This window comes from Peromyscus californicus, unplaced genomic scaffold (assembly GCF_007827085.1).
Source record: "Peromyscus californicus insignis strain IS unplaced genomic scaffold, ASM782708v3 Scaffold_21__1_contigs__length_65335640, whole genome shotgun sequence".
Lineage (NCBI taxonomy): Eukaryota > Metazoa > Chordata > Mammalia > Rodentia > Cricetidae > Peromyscus > Peromyscus californicus.
Window position 1 is genome coordinate 55,501,722 of NW_026294514.1, and position 15,381 is coordinate 55,517,102.

The window sequence follows — 15,381 nt, forward strand, 5'->3', positions numbered from 1 at the left end:
TTGGGAACAGGGAGGACAAGATGGAGAAACCGCCTGGAATTGGGAACAGGGAGGACAAGATGGAGAAACCGCCTGGAATGGGGAACAGGGAGACAGGATGGAGAAACCGCCTGGAATGGGGAACAGGGAAACAAGATGGAGGGATCAGAATAAAGGTGAGAGACACGAGAGAATCAGCACGAGCAGCAGAGAGAAGGAAAGGGAGGGCAGTGGGAGAGCCATCCAGGACCGCTGAAGGGCATGGAGCTGTACATCCAGTAACCTCAGGGACTAACTAGCTGGAAAGACAAAACTCAAGCCACACTGAACCAGTGCTGCGAAAGTAGCAGCTAGCTGCGGGAAGCCATTCTGAAAGAAGAGCCGGTACATCAGGAGAGGCTCAGGCGCCACAGTTGGCTCCTCACGGAAACCATGGAAGCCGGAGAGCAAGGGGAGCTCTTCCCGTGCACCAGAAGACAGCAGCCCCAACAGACTGACACTAAGTGAAGGCAATTCACACAAGCAGTAACATGCTGCACATAAATACAGACCCAGACCTAAAGAAGGTGAGCCAGCCGGGCCACAGCATACATATAGAAAACAGAGGACAGCTTTCTGGAGTTGGTTCTCTCCTTCCACTATATGAGCCCAGCAGACTAAACTCAAACAAGTGAGGCTTGGTGCCAGATACCTTTACTCCTGAGAGCCACCTCACTAGCCTAGAAGTACATTTTCTCACTATGTCCACTTGTACCCATGCTGCTCCAAGGAGGAGCTCTACAAGGGATCCACATACCCCTCCTTGGCCGGGCGGTGGTGGCGCACGCCTTTAATCCCAGCACTCGGGAGGCAGAGCCAGGCGGATCTCTGTGAGTTCGAGGCCAGCCTGGTCTACAGAGCGAGTTCCAGGAAAGGCGCAAAGCTACACAGAGAAACCCTGTCTTGAAAAAAAAAAAAGAATGTGGGTCACCTTCAAGTTGACAGGGAATGTAAGGTCAGAGATTCAAGAAGGAAAGAAGGGAGAAGCTAGAGCATAAATCCAAGTGGACAACGACCCAAAGGAACACTATAGTTAAAGGACTAGTGAGGAAAATCTACAAATTAAAACTCAAGACAATAAAAGCAGACGGACTGGGAAAGGCACCCTCAGGCCACAGCTGTTCCAAGGCGGAGTAACGTTAAGTGGGGCCTGTTAATGACCCCTGATGTGTTACATTGTACCATCTGGAGAATCTCTGAGAGCACAGAAACTGCACATCCTTGATGAGGAGAGATAAGACGTTAAGGGGTAGTTAAAATACTCAAAATATGGTGAAAAAAATAATAAGGATGGAACAGATAGAACAAACAGTAAGTAAGGAGGCAGGGATGCAATCAATTGTCAGCCAGATGGAACAAAGGACGTGAGAGACAGAGAGGAAGACATCTGTGCCAGCCACACAGGAGGTTAAAGTGAATTAAAGCTTCCGGTGGGAAGATAAACTGTCCAGACGTGACCAAGGGAAAGCTGGCATGGTCCTATTATCATCAGATCAAATGGACCACAGGGCAAACGGGTCACTAGAGGCAGGCGTCAGTTCACACTGCTCAGGCAGATGTAAGGGCTTCACAGCTGAACCTTCCTACCGGGCCATCAGGAGATGAGATGGCAAATGGAAACAGGCCACTTCATGACCATGGTGGGGCATTTCAGAATGTTCTCTGGTAAAATGTTTGGCCAAGAACATGTGGGCCGAGGAGGTAGCCTGACGGGGGAGCATTCACTATGGCCCTGAGCCTAGGGTTTTTTTTGTTTGTTTGTTTGTTTTTGCCAGAAACTGTAACACGAATTGCTAAATGGTCTTTTTAATAAAAAACCCAGAGCCTGATATTGGTGTAAATGCTGAAAGATCAGAGAGACAAAGGAACAAGCCACCTCTTATCTCTAGGACTCCTCAGTCTGAAAAACTTTCCTCAGCTGAAAGACTTTAGTTCCTGTCTCCTCATGCCTTATATACCTTTCTCTGCCCACCCATATCATTTCCTGTCTCAACTTTCCTAGTGCTGGGATTAAAGGTGTGTGACTCCCAAGTATTGAGATTAAAGGCGTGTGCCACCACTGCCTGGCTCTGTTTCTCTCCTAGACTGAGTCAATCTCATGTAGTCCAGAGTGGCTTTGAACTTACAGAGATCCAGATGGATTTCTGCCTCCTGAGTGCTAGGATTAAAAGTGTGTGCCACCACTGCTTGGCATCTATATTTAATCTAGTGGCTTCTTCTGTTCTCTGATCTTCAGGCAAATTTATTAGGGTACACAATATATCACCACAAGAAACAAGAATGCCAGTCCCTGTCGGCTATCAGCAAGGCCATTTCCTTGGATTGTGTTTGCCGAGCTCAGCCTTGAGAGATGAAATATTGTCCTCTTGGGAATGAAGAGTAGGCTCACTGTAAGAGCCAAGCTCCTAAGCTAAGAGAGCAAACCCACGATGTGTGAGGCATCTACTTGGGCCTTCATGTTGTCCCCAGACACTCAGTAAAGAAGTGCAGACAGAGCTCTCTTTATGAGGCTCACGTGACCTGTTCCGGATGGACAGTTGCTGAGAGCATCACACATGTAATCGTCTGAGTCTGGAAATATGTAAGTGGGATAAATTACTCATGGTAATCAAGTGAGGTTTTGTTAGGAAGATGAGGTGTGACTTATATTAGGAACTAATTTAAGATTAAACTAATTTTCATCAATTTAAATTACAGTTGAAGGAGAAAATCCCCAGTACACACAAAAAAGCTGGGTATGGCCATGAGTATCTGCAATCCTAGGGGCAGATCTCAAAAGCTCACTGGCCGGCCAGCCTATCAGAAATGAAGAGCTCCAGGCACAGGCCCCCTGTCACAGAGAGATCCGGGTTCGGGCCCCCTGTCATGGAGAGGTCCAGGTTCGGGGTCCATGTCATTTATCTGATACTGCACCGGTACTTCTGGGCATGGAGGTCTCATGAGAAGATTTTTTAAAAGTTATTTCTTTTATTTTTTGAGATTATAATTACATCATTTCTCCCTTCCTTTCCCTCCTTCCAAGCCCTCCTCTATACCCTTCCTTGCTCTCTTTCAAATTAATGGCTTCTCTTTTTCATCAATTGTTGTTACATACATATATGTATACACAAAAATATTTCTAAATACTTCAAATACGATCTGCTCAGCCCCTATAATGTTACTCGTATGTATGTTTTCAGGGCTGACTATTTGGTATTGGATAATCAGCTGGTGTGCTCTTCCCTGAGGGAAGACTGTTTCTCCAGCTTTCAGCCTTCCTTAGTTCTTTGTGTAGTGTGGAGGCCTCCTGGGCTTTCTCCATCATGGTAAGTTTTAATGTGCGTTAGAGCATGTCCTTCTAACTTGTGTTCTCAAAATGGTCTTGGTTTTTCTCTTGTGTGTGTGTGCGTGTATGTGCACATATGTATGTACCTGCAGAGGCCAGAGAAGAACATTGAGTTTCTCCCTATATTGCCCTCCACCTTATTTTTTAATTTTTTAAATGTTTTATTTCATGTGCATTGGTGTGAGGGTGTCAGATCCCCTGGAACTGGAGTTACAGACAGTTGTGAGCTGCCATGTGGGTGTTGGGGAATTGAACCCAGGTCTTCTGGAAGAGCAGCCAGTGCTCTTAAGCACTAAGCCATCTCTCCAGCTCCCTATGTAGAGGTCAGTGGACAACTTGTGGGTGTTGGTTCTCTCCTTCTATAATATGGGTCCCAGGGAATGAACTGAAGTCGTCAGGCTCGTCAGCAAGTGCCTTTACCACCGTGCACACCCACACACGTCCACAGAGTATGCACTCCCCCACATATGCTCACACACACCCGTGAATGCACACCCATGAATATATATGCATGTGCATCCACACGTACATATACACAAGCACATACATATGCACACACACGCTGGAATACTTCTCAGCTGTAGAAGAAAGAAATCTCCCATTTGCAACAACATGGCTGAGCCTGGATGACACCATGGTAAGTGAAATAAGCCAGATACAGAAAGGCAAATACTATACGATCCCATGTGTGGAATCTAAAAACACTGAACTCACAGAACAGAGAGTAGAAGTACGGCTATAAGACATGGAGAGTGGAGTGGGGGAATGACAAGGGGCGGCTGAAATGGCATTTTAGTCTCTAGGCAATAGTTACCTAAGTGCTCTAGTTTTCCTTCCTGCCTTAGAGTGAGAGGTGTGCCATGTGTAGAGAAGAGGCCTTTGAGGTCTCCTCTGCTCCACCCCAGACTGCTGCTGCTCTTCTTCTCAGGGTTGGGTAGGAGTAGGCCCAGAGCTGGGGGTCCAGGAAGGAGGCAGAACAAGCTGGCCCTGTTCCCCTGCCAGGACAGGGCAATGCCAGGACCACAGCAAAGCAGGTACTGGGCCCAGATGTTGGGCTGGCAAGCTCCCTTTCCTGGGCAGAGCTTCATGGGCTTCCTTTCTCTAGATGGGATCCGTGAATCTCTTGTGGAGGTGTGCAAGGCCCAGGCCAGAGGTCTAGGGAGTCATTGGCAGCCCTCTCCTTCAGGCCCTGAGAGATGCTGCATCTTCCCAGATGTCAAGTTCATTATAGTTTGTCTGTACTTGCAATACCACGTTGTGAAACATACAGTGCAGTGTGGAAACCAAGGAGGATGAATGAGACTTGAGTCCCTGATTGATGCCCCTGGGAACCGTGGATGCCAGGCATTTCTACATGAATAATCGTGTTTAATCCCTGTCCTGGCTTCAGAGATTACTTCCAGTCAGCTGCTCAGCCACTGGCTCCTCACTGGCTCCTCAAAAACCTGATCATGAGTCCAGATGTTGTCCCAAGAGGGGCCACGTTGATACTCATCTAGACACTTGTAGAAATGCTGGATCCTCAGGAAGGCTGCCACCCTGGGTAAGGAGGGGGACACTTTCTCTAGGGATCTGCAGGCTGAGGATGCTATATGCCTGGCCTTGGTTCCTAACCATGGCCTTCCCCAGCCCTTCCCCGAAAGTTAGGCATGCAGGGCCTTCCTGTGGCCACTCCCAGGTCTCCTCTGGGACCTGCAGCATTTGGGCCAGTTCAGGAACACTGTCTTCCCTTCAGGCTGAGCACCTGTTGCTGAGATAAACAAGGCCGCCACATGGATGTCACAGTCCAGGGTGGGTGATAGAGGTCACAGGAGGACCTTTCAGAATGATTGCTAGTAAAGTCTGCAGTGGACAGAGGCGAGTGAAGATGGTCCCTGCTTCCCAGAGATGCTCTTTCCTCCTTAACTGTAGCTAGCCTTGCCAGGACCAGGCTCTGGCGGGGCAGCCTGAGATTCCCGGGACGATTCCTGGTCAGCTGCCCAGCTGTCCAGCTGCTTTGGGAGGCTGGGAGGTCTCAGGAAGCAGGAGGAACCATGAACACAGCAGGAGGTGGAGGAGGCGGAGCATCCTGGATGGTGTGGGGCTGCCTACATGCCTGCATGCCCACACTCTCCTGTTGCCTCCCTCCCACCCCCATTTCCCCCTTTCTGCTCCTGCAGGAAGGCAGCCCTGGCTGGAGGAAGCGGAGAGGCCGGGCTGTTGGCATTTCCGACTTGTTTGAAGTCAGGAACGTGGAAATGGCCTGAGAGACTGAGTGCAATGTGGCTTGAGCCTGGGACAACACCCTGGAGTCCAAGACCAGAGGCTGCTTTGGATGGGGGCTCCAGCTTACTTAGCAGAGAGGCTCCAGTTTTGCAAGCATCAGATTAGAGAGGGCATCACCTGGGTTCCCTCCAGCTTGGACTTCTCTCTCCCAACCCAAATAACAAAGCTCTCCTGACCCCAGGCTTCTAACACTTGTTTTGATGACTGCAGGCATGTCTTTCATTTCCTGGCGGCTTTCCGGGCAGTTGAGATTCCTTCTACAGGCACAGTGGGGGCTGGTGTCCTGGGCAGCAGGTGGGCAGGGCTGCTGTGCCAGCATCCTTTCTTCTCAGCCATGGAGGGAAGGGCTGCTCTGGCAAAGCTCGTTGGGACAGGGTTAGGCATCACGGAGCTCTACAGGAGGTTGTGAGAGGGGCAGGAGGATCACTAGGGACAGTTAGGATAATGTCCAGGAGGAGGGGTCACTTGAGCGGCCGCCTGTGCTCAGGTTGGGAGGGGTGCATCCTTCCTCTTGCAGTCTGTCCACGGTTAGAGTAATGACTGTATCTCACCTGGTGTCCAAACCATCTTTTGAGTCCATCCCCGACTAGGCCACTGTCTCCTGGGCTCTCTTGAGACCTTGGGCCTTTATGGCTTTCCAGCAGTGCTGCGGCGTCCATGTCAAAGGTAGAATTTCCAGGCCAAGCCTGTGGCCTCCTCCTTCCCTCACAGAGCTGGGACCCTCATCCCACCAGCTGGATGTCTGGATGCAGTGGTCCTTCCTCTGGGATCTCATCCCCAGTGGGCCTCTACAGCTCCTGTGCCTGCTCCTCAAGTACAGGTGGCAGATGTTTGCCCAGTCTCAGGGACCTGAGGGGCTATGTCTGACCCTTGACAAGCTCTGTGCAAGCTCAGAGGACATGTGGCCTGGGCTGACCTTGGTGTGGAAGTTTAGGGTCAGGGATCTACCTAGAAGCTGCCCCATTCTCTCTCTGTACTCCCAAACAGGTCAGCAGAGCCTTTACGAGACATGAGCATGTGCTGGGTCCCAAGTGCAAGGGGGCAGGGCAGTGGTTGTATACAGTGGGTGCTTAATAATGGGAGGCTGGTTGAGCAAATAGTTTGCCCTGATTTTGTAAAGAAGCATGTATACACACACACACACACACACACATACACACACACACACACACACACACACACACACACACACACACACACACACGTCAGGCTGGGAAGATGGCTTGCTCAGTCCTGCTTCAAAAGCACAAGGACATGAGTTTGGTCCTCAGAACTCACATTAAAAACCCAGGTATGATGGTAAGCTTGTTGTAGCGGGTAGCTGTTCCAGTTTTGTCCTGGAAGTACTACCCCCATTGAGGCTTCCAGTAACTGTCACGCCTACGAAGGGAGGAGGGGCGAGACAGGAGGGCCTAAGACCTGAGACCTGGATCCTGGACGCTGGAGGCAGACCGAGCAGAGAGCAGAGTTCTCCAGAGAACACCGCTGGACTGCGCTACATCTTTCCCGGACCCTGTAATCCATCCCTTCGCTTGTGAGTTACCGAACAAAATAAACCTCCCTTTTAACTGCGTGGAGTGGCCTTAATACTTCCACCAATAGCTTGTCATCCCAGCAATGGGGACGTAGAGACCAGATTTCCAGGGCTTGCTGGCCAGGCAGCCTGACTTCATGACCAGCCGTGTAGACACGTTTCATCACCACAAGCACACCAGTAATGTGTTGCACTAAGTCATCGTGATGCGCCTGGGTGATGGGAATTTTCTATTATCACCCCAGGGGACTATTTCTGACACGACTGTAAATGCATATGTACACATGTCGTGCACATATAACCACGTCTGAATCCATTCTCACAGTATACACAGAGATGTAGGTACTGTAAGTTTAAAACGATCCGCCCAATTCAAACCCAACACAAAGCCACACCTCGTTTTGTGCTTCCTCCTCCCTGAATCTGCAGTTGTCACCTCTAACAGCGATGCTCACTGTCCTGCTTAGCTTTGTCAACTTGACACAGCCCAGAGTCATCTGAGAGGAAAGCCCTGATTGAGGAATTACCTAGACTCCGCAGGCCTGTGGCCACAGGTGTAGATGATCATCTTGATTACTAATTGATGCAGGAAGGCGCAGCCTCACGTGGGCGGAACCACACCAAGGCAGGTGGTCCTGCCTGTGTAATAAAGCTAGCTAGGCGTGAGTTTGCAAGCAAGTAAGCTGGAGGGTGAGCCAGCAAATGGCATTTCTCCATCGCTCTTGCCCAGATGGCCCTTAATGATGGATTGTGACTTGGAAACACAAGCTAAATAAATCCTTCCTTCTTCTTCTAAGTTGTTTTTTTTTTGTTGTTGTTGTTGTTAGTGTTTCATCACAGTAACAGAAAGAAAGCAGGACACTGACATTATTCTCTGTAATATAATTACTCTTTCATTCATTAGTTTCAGAGTTACAAACACATACCACTGTGAAAAACAAAACTACATTCGGAATTCAGTGTTTGTTTACCATTCTTTTTAGTTTGTTTTGCAGGCATATATATATAGAGAGAGTCAAAGTCCTTCATTAAAACTACTTTCTAAAATCAGTACCGAAGCAGCCACTGTAAATATAACACATCAATGGAAGAAAAAGAGAAATAAAAGATGCAGAAACAATCCAAATAAAACTTCTATTAGTAAAAAAAGAAAACAGCGGAGGCCTAGGAGATGGCTCACTTGGTAAAGTGCTTGCTGCACAATCATAAAGACTTGAGTGGGAGCCGTAGATCACACGTAACAGGGCAGAGTGTGGTGGCTCACACTGCAATCCCAGGGCTGGCGAAGAAGGGATGGCTGAATCCCTGGCCAGCACTCCCTGACCAGCCAATCTAGTTGAAGTCGTGAGCTCCAGGCTAGTGAGAGACCTTGTCTCAAAAACCAAAGTGAAGAAGGATTGAGGAAGATGCCAAGGGTTCACTCTGGTCTACACACACACACACACACACACACACACACACACACACACACACACACACACGAAGGTGATCTAAATGAAATTGCAAATAATGGGAGAGACAGGATCACAGGAGGCCATCTCTTATCACCAAATGAAGCTTCCAGTCCTGGGATTGGGTCACATCTAATTGAGTTTTTGGCCAACATGGGAATCCCCAAACAACACAGGCTGTTGCCAAGACAATACGATGCTCTCCTCAAGCTGACAGCAAGGCCCCATTGTTGAAGACAACATCTACACAACTCACTGAACACAGAGAGGTTGAGCTGGTGCCTACATAGAGCCTTCACCTCTACATGCTAGTGTCTGTTACAGGAAGATAATGTGCATGCTACCAATGGAGAAACATAAACATCAAGCCAGCCACAAACCCTTTGATCCACAATGGTGTCCTGTCTTCAAGATACGCTAGGGCAATGGTGGCACAAACCTTGTGGGAGTAACCAACCAATATCTGATTTGACTTAAAGCCCAGTGAGATGGAGCCCAAACCCAGCACTGCTTGGGTTACCAAGAACCAGAGACTAGATATACAGGGACCTAGAATAAAACAAAATAATACTGGTTTAAAAAAATTGTAGTGGTAAAATGACTCCTAATGATATTCTGTTATACTCATAGATCAGTGCCTTTCTCAGCCAGCAACAAAGGAGCTTCCTTCTGCAGAAGATGGGGACACATACAGAGACCCACCAATACAGAATCTCATTATGAGACTCTGAAGTGTGAGAATGAGTGGGTCTCTGATTCTCGTGCTTTCCTCTTGGGCCCTTTTCCTTCTGTTGGTCTTCCTTATCCAGCTTCATGTGATGGCTTTTAAATTTATCTTGTTACATTTTATTAGTATCTCTTAAAAGCCCGTTTTCTCCTAATGAGATACAGAAAGAGAGTGAGTCCTTTGGGAGGGGAGATGGGGAGGAATTGGGAGGAATAGGGGGAGGGAAAAGCCATAATCAGGGTATAATATGTTGTGATATGAGGAAATAATCTATTTTCAATATAAGGAAGAAAAAATAAAACAGAAAAATGAAAAAAAAGAAAAGAAAAGAAACACCCCAAATCAGGCCAATGAGATGGCTCAGTAGGTGTTTACCTCCAAACCTGGCTACCTGAATTCAATGCCTGAAACCCACACAGTGGAAGGAGAGAACCAGCTCCTGTAAATTGTCCTTTGGCCTTCATACACGCACCCCTTTCCCCAAATCAATAAAGTGTAATAAAAAAAGAAATACTGAAAGTAAAGGGCCTAGAGGAAGGGACTAACAACACAACAGAGGGACATTTCGGGAGCTCTGGGTCAGCTGCACACAGTAGGGTGTGCACACGATGAGTCTTCAAAGGAGGGCAGCCAAGAACCAGAATGACTTGAAGATAGCCGAGAAGTTTCTCAAATGTCATGGAAACTATATAACCACAGGCTGGAAGTATTTATGAACCTTGGGCAGAAGAACTACTTTAAAATGCCACAATAACACACCCGAGAACCAAACCTCTGGAAAGCAGGGGCAAAAGGGAAATCTTGCAGTCCAAGTGAAGAAGACACATCAGACCCCGTCTAGCCGTACGAGAATGGCAGGAGACATCCTGTTAGGAACTGCGCACATGCAGAGCCAGTGGAACACTTCCTTTGAAACTGGAGCGTCCAACCCACAACTCTACATCCACGCTGCAGACACAGTTTTCAAAATGAAGGTCAATCGATACGTTTCTCAGACACAACAATGAACGCTCATCAAGCGACTACTTCAAGAAATGTTACAGGAAGTCTTGCTGGAATAGTGTGAAATGGGAAGCCACTTCTACATGAGGAATGAAGTCCAGAAATGGCAAACCTGGGTAAACAGAAAAGACCATCTAATTTTTACATCTCTTTACATGACAATGGGCTGTTTACAGCAAAATATTAACAGTGTATTATTTGGGATAATTACCTGTGTGAAGCTGTGGCAACAGCATGAAGCAGCATGGGGAAATAGATGGATACTACTGTAAGGTCCTGACATTGAACTGGAAGGAGTGCAGTGGTATTTGAAGACAGAATGGTGGCCAAAGGGGTCCCATACGCTTCCCCGACATTACAGGCTAAAGCTATTGGTTACTGACCATAATTGCTGGTAAGGTCCTATTGCTGAACACAAAACTTACATCATTGAACATGGGAGAAATCGAGCTGGTGCCCAACTAGGAGCTTCACCCCCACTGACTAGTACTGGAAAGCTACTTTAAATGCTACTGGAGGAGAAAAGTAATTAATTTCACATGTAAATAGTAAATCAGGAAGTTAAGTCAGCCATACCGGTAACCATATCAAATGTAAACAGTACAAATGCTTCAATTAAAAAGGAGAGACTGCCAGACCGGATTGAAAACATCCAACCTCACACCCTTTTGCCCTTACCAGAGAGAGAGTCAAGGCCACAGTTAGCACGGTGCTGTGACAGTTTTGGAAACCAGAACAAGAAGTTGTGCCTGCCCTAGCCGGGCTGCAGCTGTGTGTACTGTCCATCTTTACACCCCTTCTCCTGCGGTCCTGGGCCTTTAGGGGGTTCACATCTTAGTCACAAGACAAGCGTCAGAGCCACATTCAGAGAAGTAAAGAGGCTTGGCAGTGAGGGGCCCGTTCAGGAAAGGCCTCTTAGAGGTACCAGGCAAGTGTGGGAAGGGGAAGAGACACAGAGTTACACTGATGCTCTCAGCTCTGGGTGTGTCTACAAGTAGAGAGGGCAGACAGCAAGGAAGGCCAGGAGCTGGGCATCCAGTGCAGGCACACTTGCAGGGGACAGAGCCTGGACCGTGGTGAGTGCAGATTCTGAGGAGTGGTCGAGGGAGGAAACAGGACTTCAGTTTGGGTCCACTATGAGGGCACATAAGAAGGCAGCTGGACACACAAATCCACGGGCTATTAGTCTGAATCCTCAGTTCAGTGTCCTCATCTGCACTTCTCACTTGCGGACTGGTTCTACTTTCCCAAGTCTAGCCCTCAGTGTATAGGACGTCGGGCTACCAGCTCTGGCCAGCTAGAAAATCCTCTCTGACACACGCAGTGACCCACTGAGACCCAGGCCCAAGTACAAGTAAGCCCAGACAGAAGGAGAAATCCCTGTCCACTCGGCCGGAGCTAAACCAAGGCTCACGAGAGGAATAACAAGGCAAATTTGACAAAGCGGTCCGCAGAGTAAAAACATGAACGAAGCTGCTCTGGGGCCGGGGTCTGAAGGGCAGAGCAAAGCTGCTCTGGGCCGGGGTCTGAAGGGCAGAGCGAAGCTGCTCTGGGGCCGGGGTCTGAAGGGCAGAGCGAAGCTGCTCTGGGGCCGGGGTCTGAAGGGCAGAGCTGGACTGTGCTCTAAGGGCAGGAAGGCCAGCTCATCCGATGGTGTGAAAGCAAGCCTTGCCTCAAGGGCGTGAGCACTGATCTTCTGGTCAGCAAGAGTTCAAGTCAAGCTCACTATTTACAGTCCTTCTTACCTTCGGGCTCCGCTCTCGGACCCTTAAATTCTCGCTGTTTTCTCACTCCAGGCTCTACATTTCATGGACTGGCCCCAAAGACCAGTGTAGTAAGTAGTTTCCTGGGTGCAATGGTCAGGGAAGATCAGGGTGCATGAGCTTTAACATGTCTGGAGGAGCCACTCGGAGGATGGGTGGAGATGGCCTTCCAGAGTGCCACCACCCTGTTGGCCCCTTCACCCAACTCAGGTTGGATACACAACTAGGAGACATCTGATTACACCTCAGCCACTGTACCACTTTAACAGACTCCTGGCCCTTGTAGGCGCCCAGCACCCTGAAGGACATGGCTCACGTGGAACCCCCTTTTCTGATAATAAAGGAAGAGAAGCTGACAGGCAGGCCACACTGCGGCTTCAATCTTTATGAAGAATCTGGCAGTAAAATTTCCAGCCAGCAGGTGGTGGGAAGTACTCCAAACCACCCAGAGCATCTTACCTGTGTTCAAAACCTCAGCAACAACGTGTGCGCTCAGCAATTTCAGGGCCACCTACTATGGCACAAGGAGGAAGCAGGATGTAAGGGCCTTTCTAGATAGGGGCCACCCTCAAGGTAGAGCTGTCATGCTGTGAACATGTCTGCGCTTCTCTAAGGAAGATTCAAGAAGTGCCAGTCTCATGCAGAGCACTTCTGATTTCCTCCACTGGGGTGTGGGGAACACAGAAAAACAGGGCATGCATCCTTTCACCTATTCCTTCAAGAAGTCTTCTCTCAACCAAGCTGTGAGGGCATGGAGAGATGCTGATGCCATACCTCACTATGTGGAGTTGGATAAGAGCCAGAGCAGGGACATCGTCTCAGCCTGAGGGGTCTGGGGACACAGCACACACCCTGCTCTGGAGTCAAGGACTCCTTTTCTCCACATAGCCGTGACAGTCACCTTCCCACAAGCCCCAAGTGTTGTTTCAGGGTAGATATATGGGCACGGCTTCCTGAAGAATTCCGTTTTCTTTCCCACTGAGCAAAGGGGAAGGCGAGGTACACTGTGCACACCATGTCCACATCAGCGAGTGTTTTCTAAAGAGTATGTTTCAGGGAGAGGCTCTGGGAGGGCGTGTGTTTTCTTAGGAGCCAGAGGCTGGTTGCTCATGTTAAGAGGGTCAGCCATTTCAATAATATTTTCACCTGCGACCTGGCAGTGGAAAATTCAAGGCTGGCCAGAATGCTTAAAGAACATATTGACAGAACTGTTCGGATGAGTCCTCACATTCCTGAGATATACAGGCCTCTTCCTGCTGGGCAGACCCAGAGCACGGCTCTTCCTGCCTACAGCTTACTTGCAGAAGTCTTCCCTCTGCCAAGTCCCAGGCCAGCGGGATTTTCAGGGATGGTTGCCTCTCCTCTCTCTCCATGCCCTCCCTGGTCATGTCACCAGATACCGCCACCAAGGTGAGGAGGCCATTCTGAGTGGGTACGGGAAGTCAGCCACCAGGCTGTGGAGTGCCACAGTGATGGACTTGTGTGGATTTTGCTGGTAACTGTGGGGAGCGGGGTTTTGGAGATGGTGGTGGTAGAGGTGGACAGGCCGGTGGACAGTGGTTCATGTCAGGAGGATGAGGATGCAGACTATGTGGCTGGTGATGGAGGCAGCGTTCAGGATGGCAGGGATGGCGCTATTGGGCTAAAAGAGGCAGTGCTTATGGCAGAGGTGAGCGGGCCAATGGTGGTACTAATAGTGGAGACAGTAGTTCTAATAGTGACTGGCACTGGATGTGGCAGAGGCTATGGTTAAGAAGATGGTGTTTTAACTATAGATCAAGTTGGCTCAGACATTTCTAAGCAGATCTGGTGATTCTGGAGATGTCAGGGCTGTGCACAAGTGATCTGCTCAGGGTCGGACCCTGGGAACATTGAGACCGGCACTCATGCTTTGTCATCCACTGACACTCGTGTCTAGGGGTGGGGGAGAGGAATTACCTTTGGGCGTCCTGTTTAGAGGGTCTGAGGCTGGGTGGCCAACCTCTGGACTAAGAATGGGAGCGAGGCATAAACCCCTCCTCCATACTGCCCCTAGCTGCCAGCCCTGCCCAGCGCAGGTCTTCTACAACTGAGCAAGTCACGCCAGAATTCCTTCTGGCCCTGGGCCTTGGGTGAAGTTGAAGTGGCCTAGAGAGGGCTGAGACCATCACAAGCCAGGTGCCCCCACTGGGGAACCTGGCCAGAGGCCATGTGCCCACTGCCACATAGCTCTCTGTGAAGGAGCAGGAGCGAGGGTCCCTACTTGGTACTGGGGGGTCAGTAGCTCTGCGGATGCCTGGCGAACGAACTCTGCCAACGTCCCAACAGGTCGAGCCATGAGCCGCAGGGGCGCGCCGCGCTCCGCTGGCCTGGCTGTCGCCTAGGTGCCCTGGCGGCTGCTCGCCCCGCCCTGCCCACGCCTCTCCAGCCAGCCGCTGTCCGGCCCTGGCGGCGGGAGGGAGGAAGCGCTGTCCTCATTCCACCTCTGGCTGCCGCGGTGCCAAGTTGCTGGCCGCAGCAGCCGCGGGAGTTGGGGCGGAGGGCAGTGGCGCCCTCCCCGGAGCCCCCTCGAGCTCGGGGTTACTCACGTAGAGTCCGGAGTGCTCGGCGCCGAAGAACGGGAAGGGCACCGAGAGGGGCTGCAGCCCTGAGCCGCCGTCGTCCTGCTTTGGGGTGACGGCGTCGCCGCGCTTCGTGCCGAACGGGTAGAAGTCGGCGAGGGCCACCGCAGCGAGCACCCCGCGCGCCCCGAGCCCCAGGGCTGCGGCCAGCAGCAGCGCCCATGCGGCGCCGCGGCGCATCGCCGGGATCTGAGGGCGGGCCAGGGGGCTCCGGCAGGTGGCCGCAGTCACCGCACGGCCGAGTGGCCGCACTGTCGCCTCTGGCTAGCTCGCGCTCTGGACGCAGCACTGCTTAGGAAGGCGCGAGGCAGGACCGCGGACCGCCGGCCCACCTCCGGGACCCGGGTTTAAATAGTCAGCCCAGGCGGCCACCCGGGAGGGGCGGGGAGAGGCGGGCTCATGCAAATAGTGGCATTTTTAACTTGCTGGTCTTCCAGGCGGGAGGGAGCGCGAGCGAGGCATCCCGGTCTCCTTGTCTCTAGGCACTTAAAGCCAAACTAGTACTGGGTTGGCTCCACCTCCAGCCCAGAGACAACTCCCCCCACCCCCCACCCCCCTTTCTGGAGCTCCCTTACGGTTGGGCATTCGTGAGGTGAAGAATTGAATTCTCCAGGCACCAGCTTAGGGCCTGCCCACAAGGGGCGTCTGGGCTAACAGCAGTTCTGAGGCTGACTAGTTGCCCTATGGCCTGATTTT

The 15,381-nt window shown here is 50.6% G+C and overlaps 1 protein-coding gene across 2 annotated transcripts in view; it reads right to left on the bottom strand.

The window, feature by feature from the left end:
- Sned1 (sushi, nidogen and EGF like domains 1) overlaps positions 1 to 15,116 on the bottom strand; it is a 62,715-nt gene extending 47,599 nt beyond the window's left edge. The window contains exon 1 of one of the 2 annotated variants that reach the window (XR_008220934.1): positions 14,653 to 15,116. Coding sequence is in view for 1 of the 2 variants with exons in the window: in XM_052750345.1 (XP_052606305.1) it covers positions 14,653 to 14,865 (213 nt within the window). In the remaining variant the exon portion in view is untranslated. The remainder of the gene's footprint in view (positions 1 to 14,652) is intronic. The other variant, XM_052750345.1, reaches the window with a different exon arrangement.
- Positions 15,117 to 15,381: the final 265 nt, after the last annotated feature.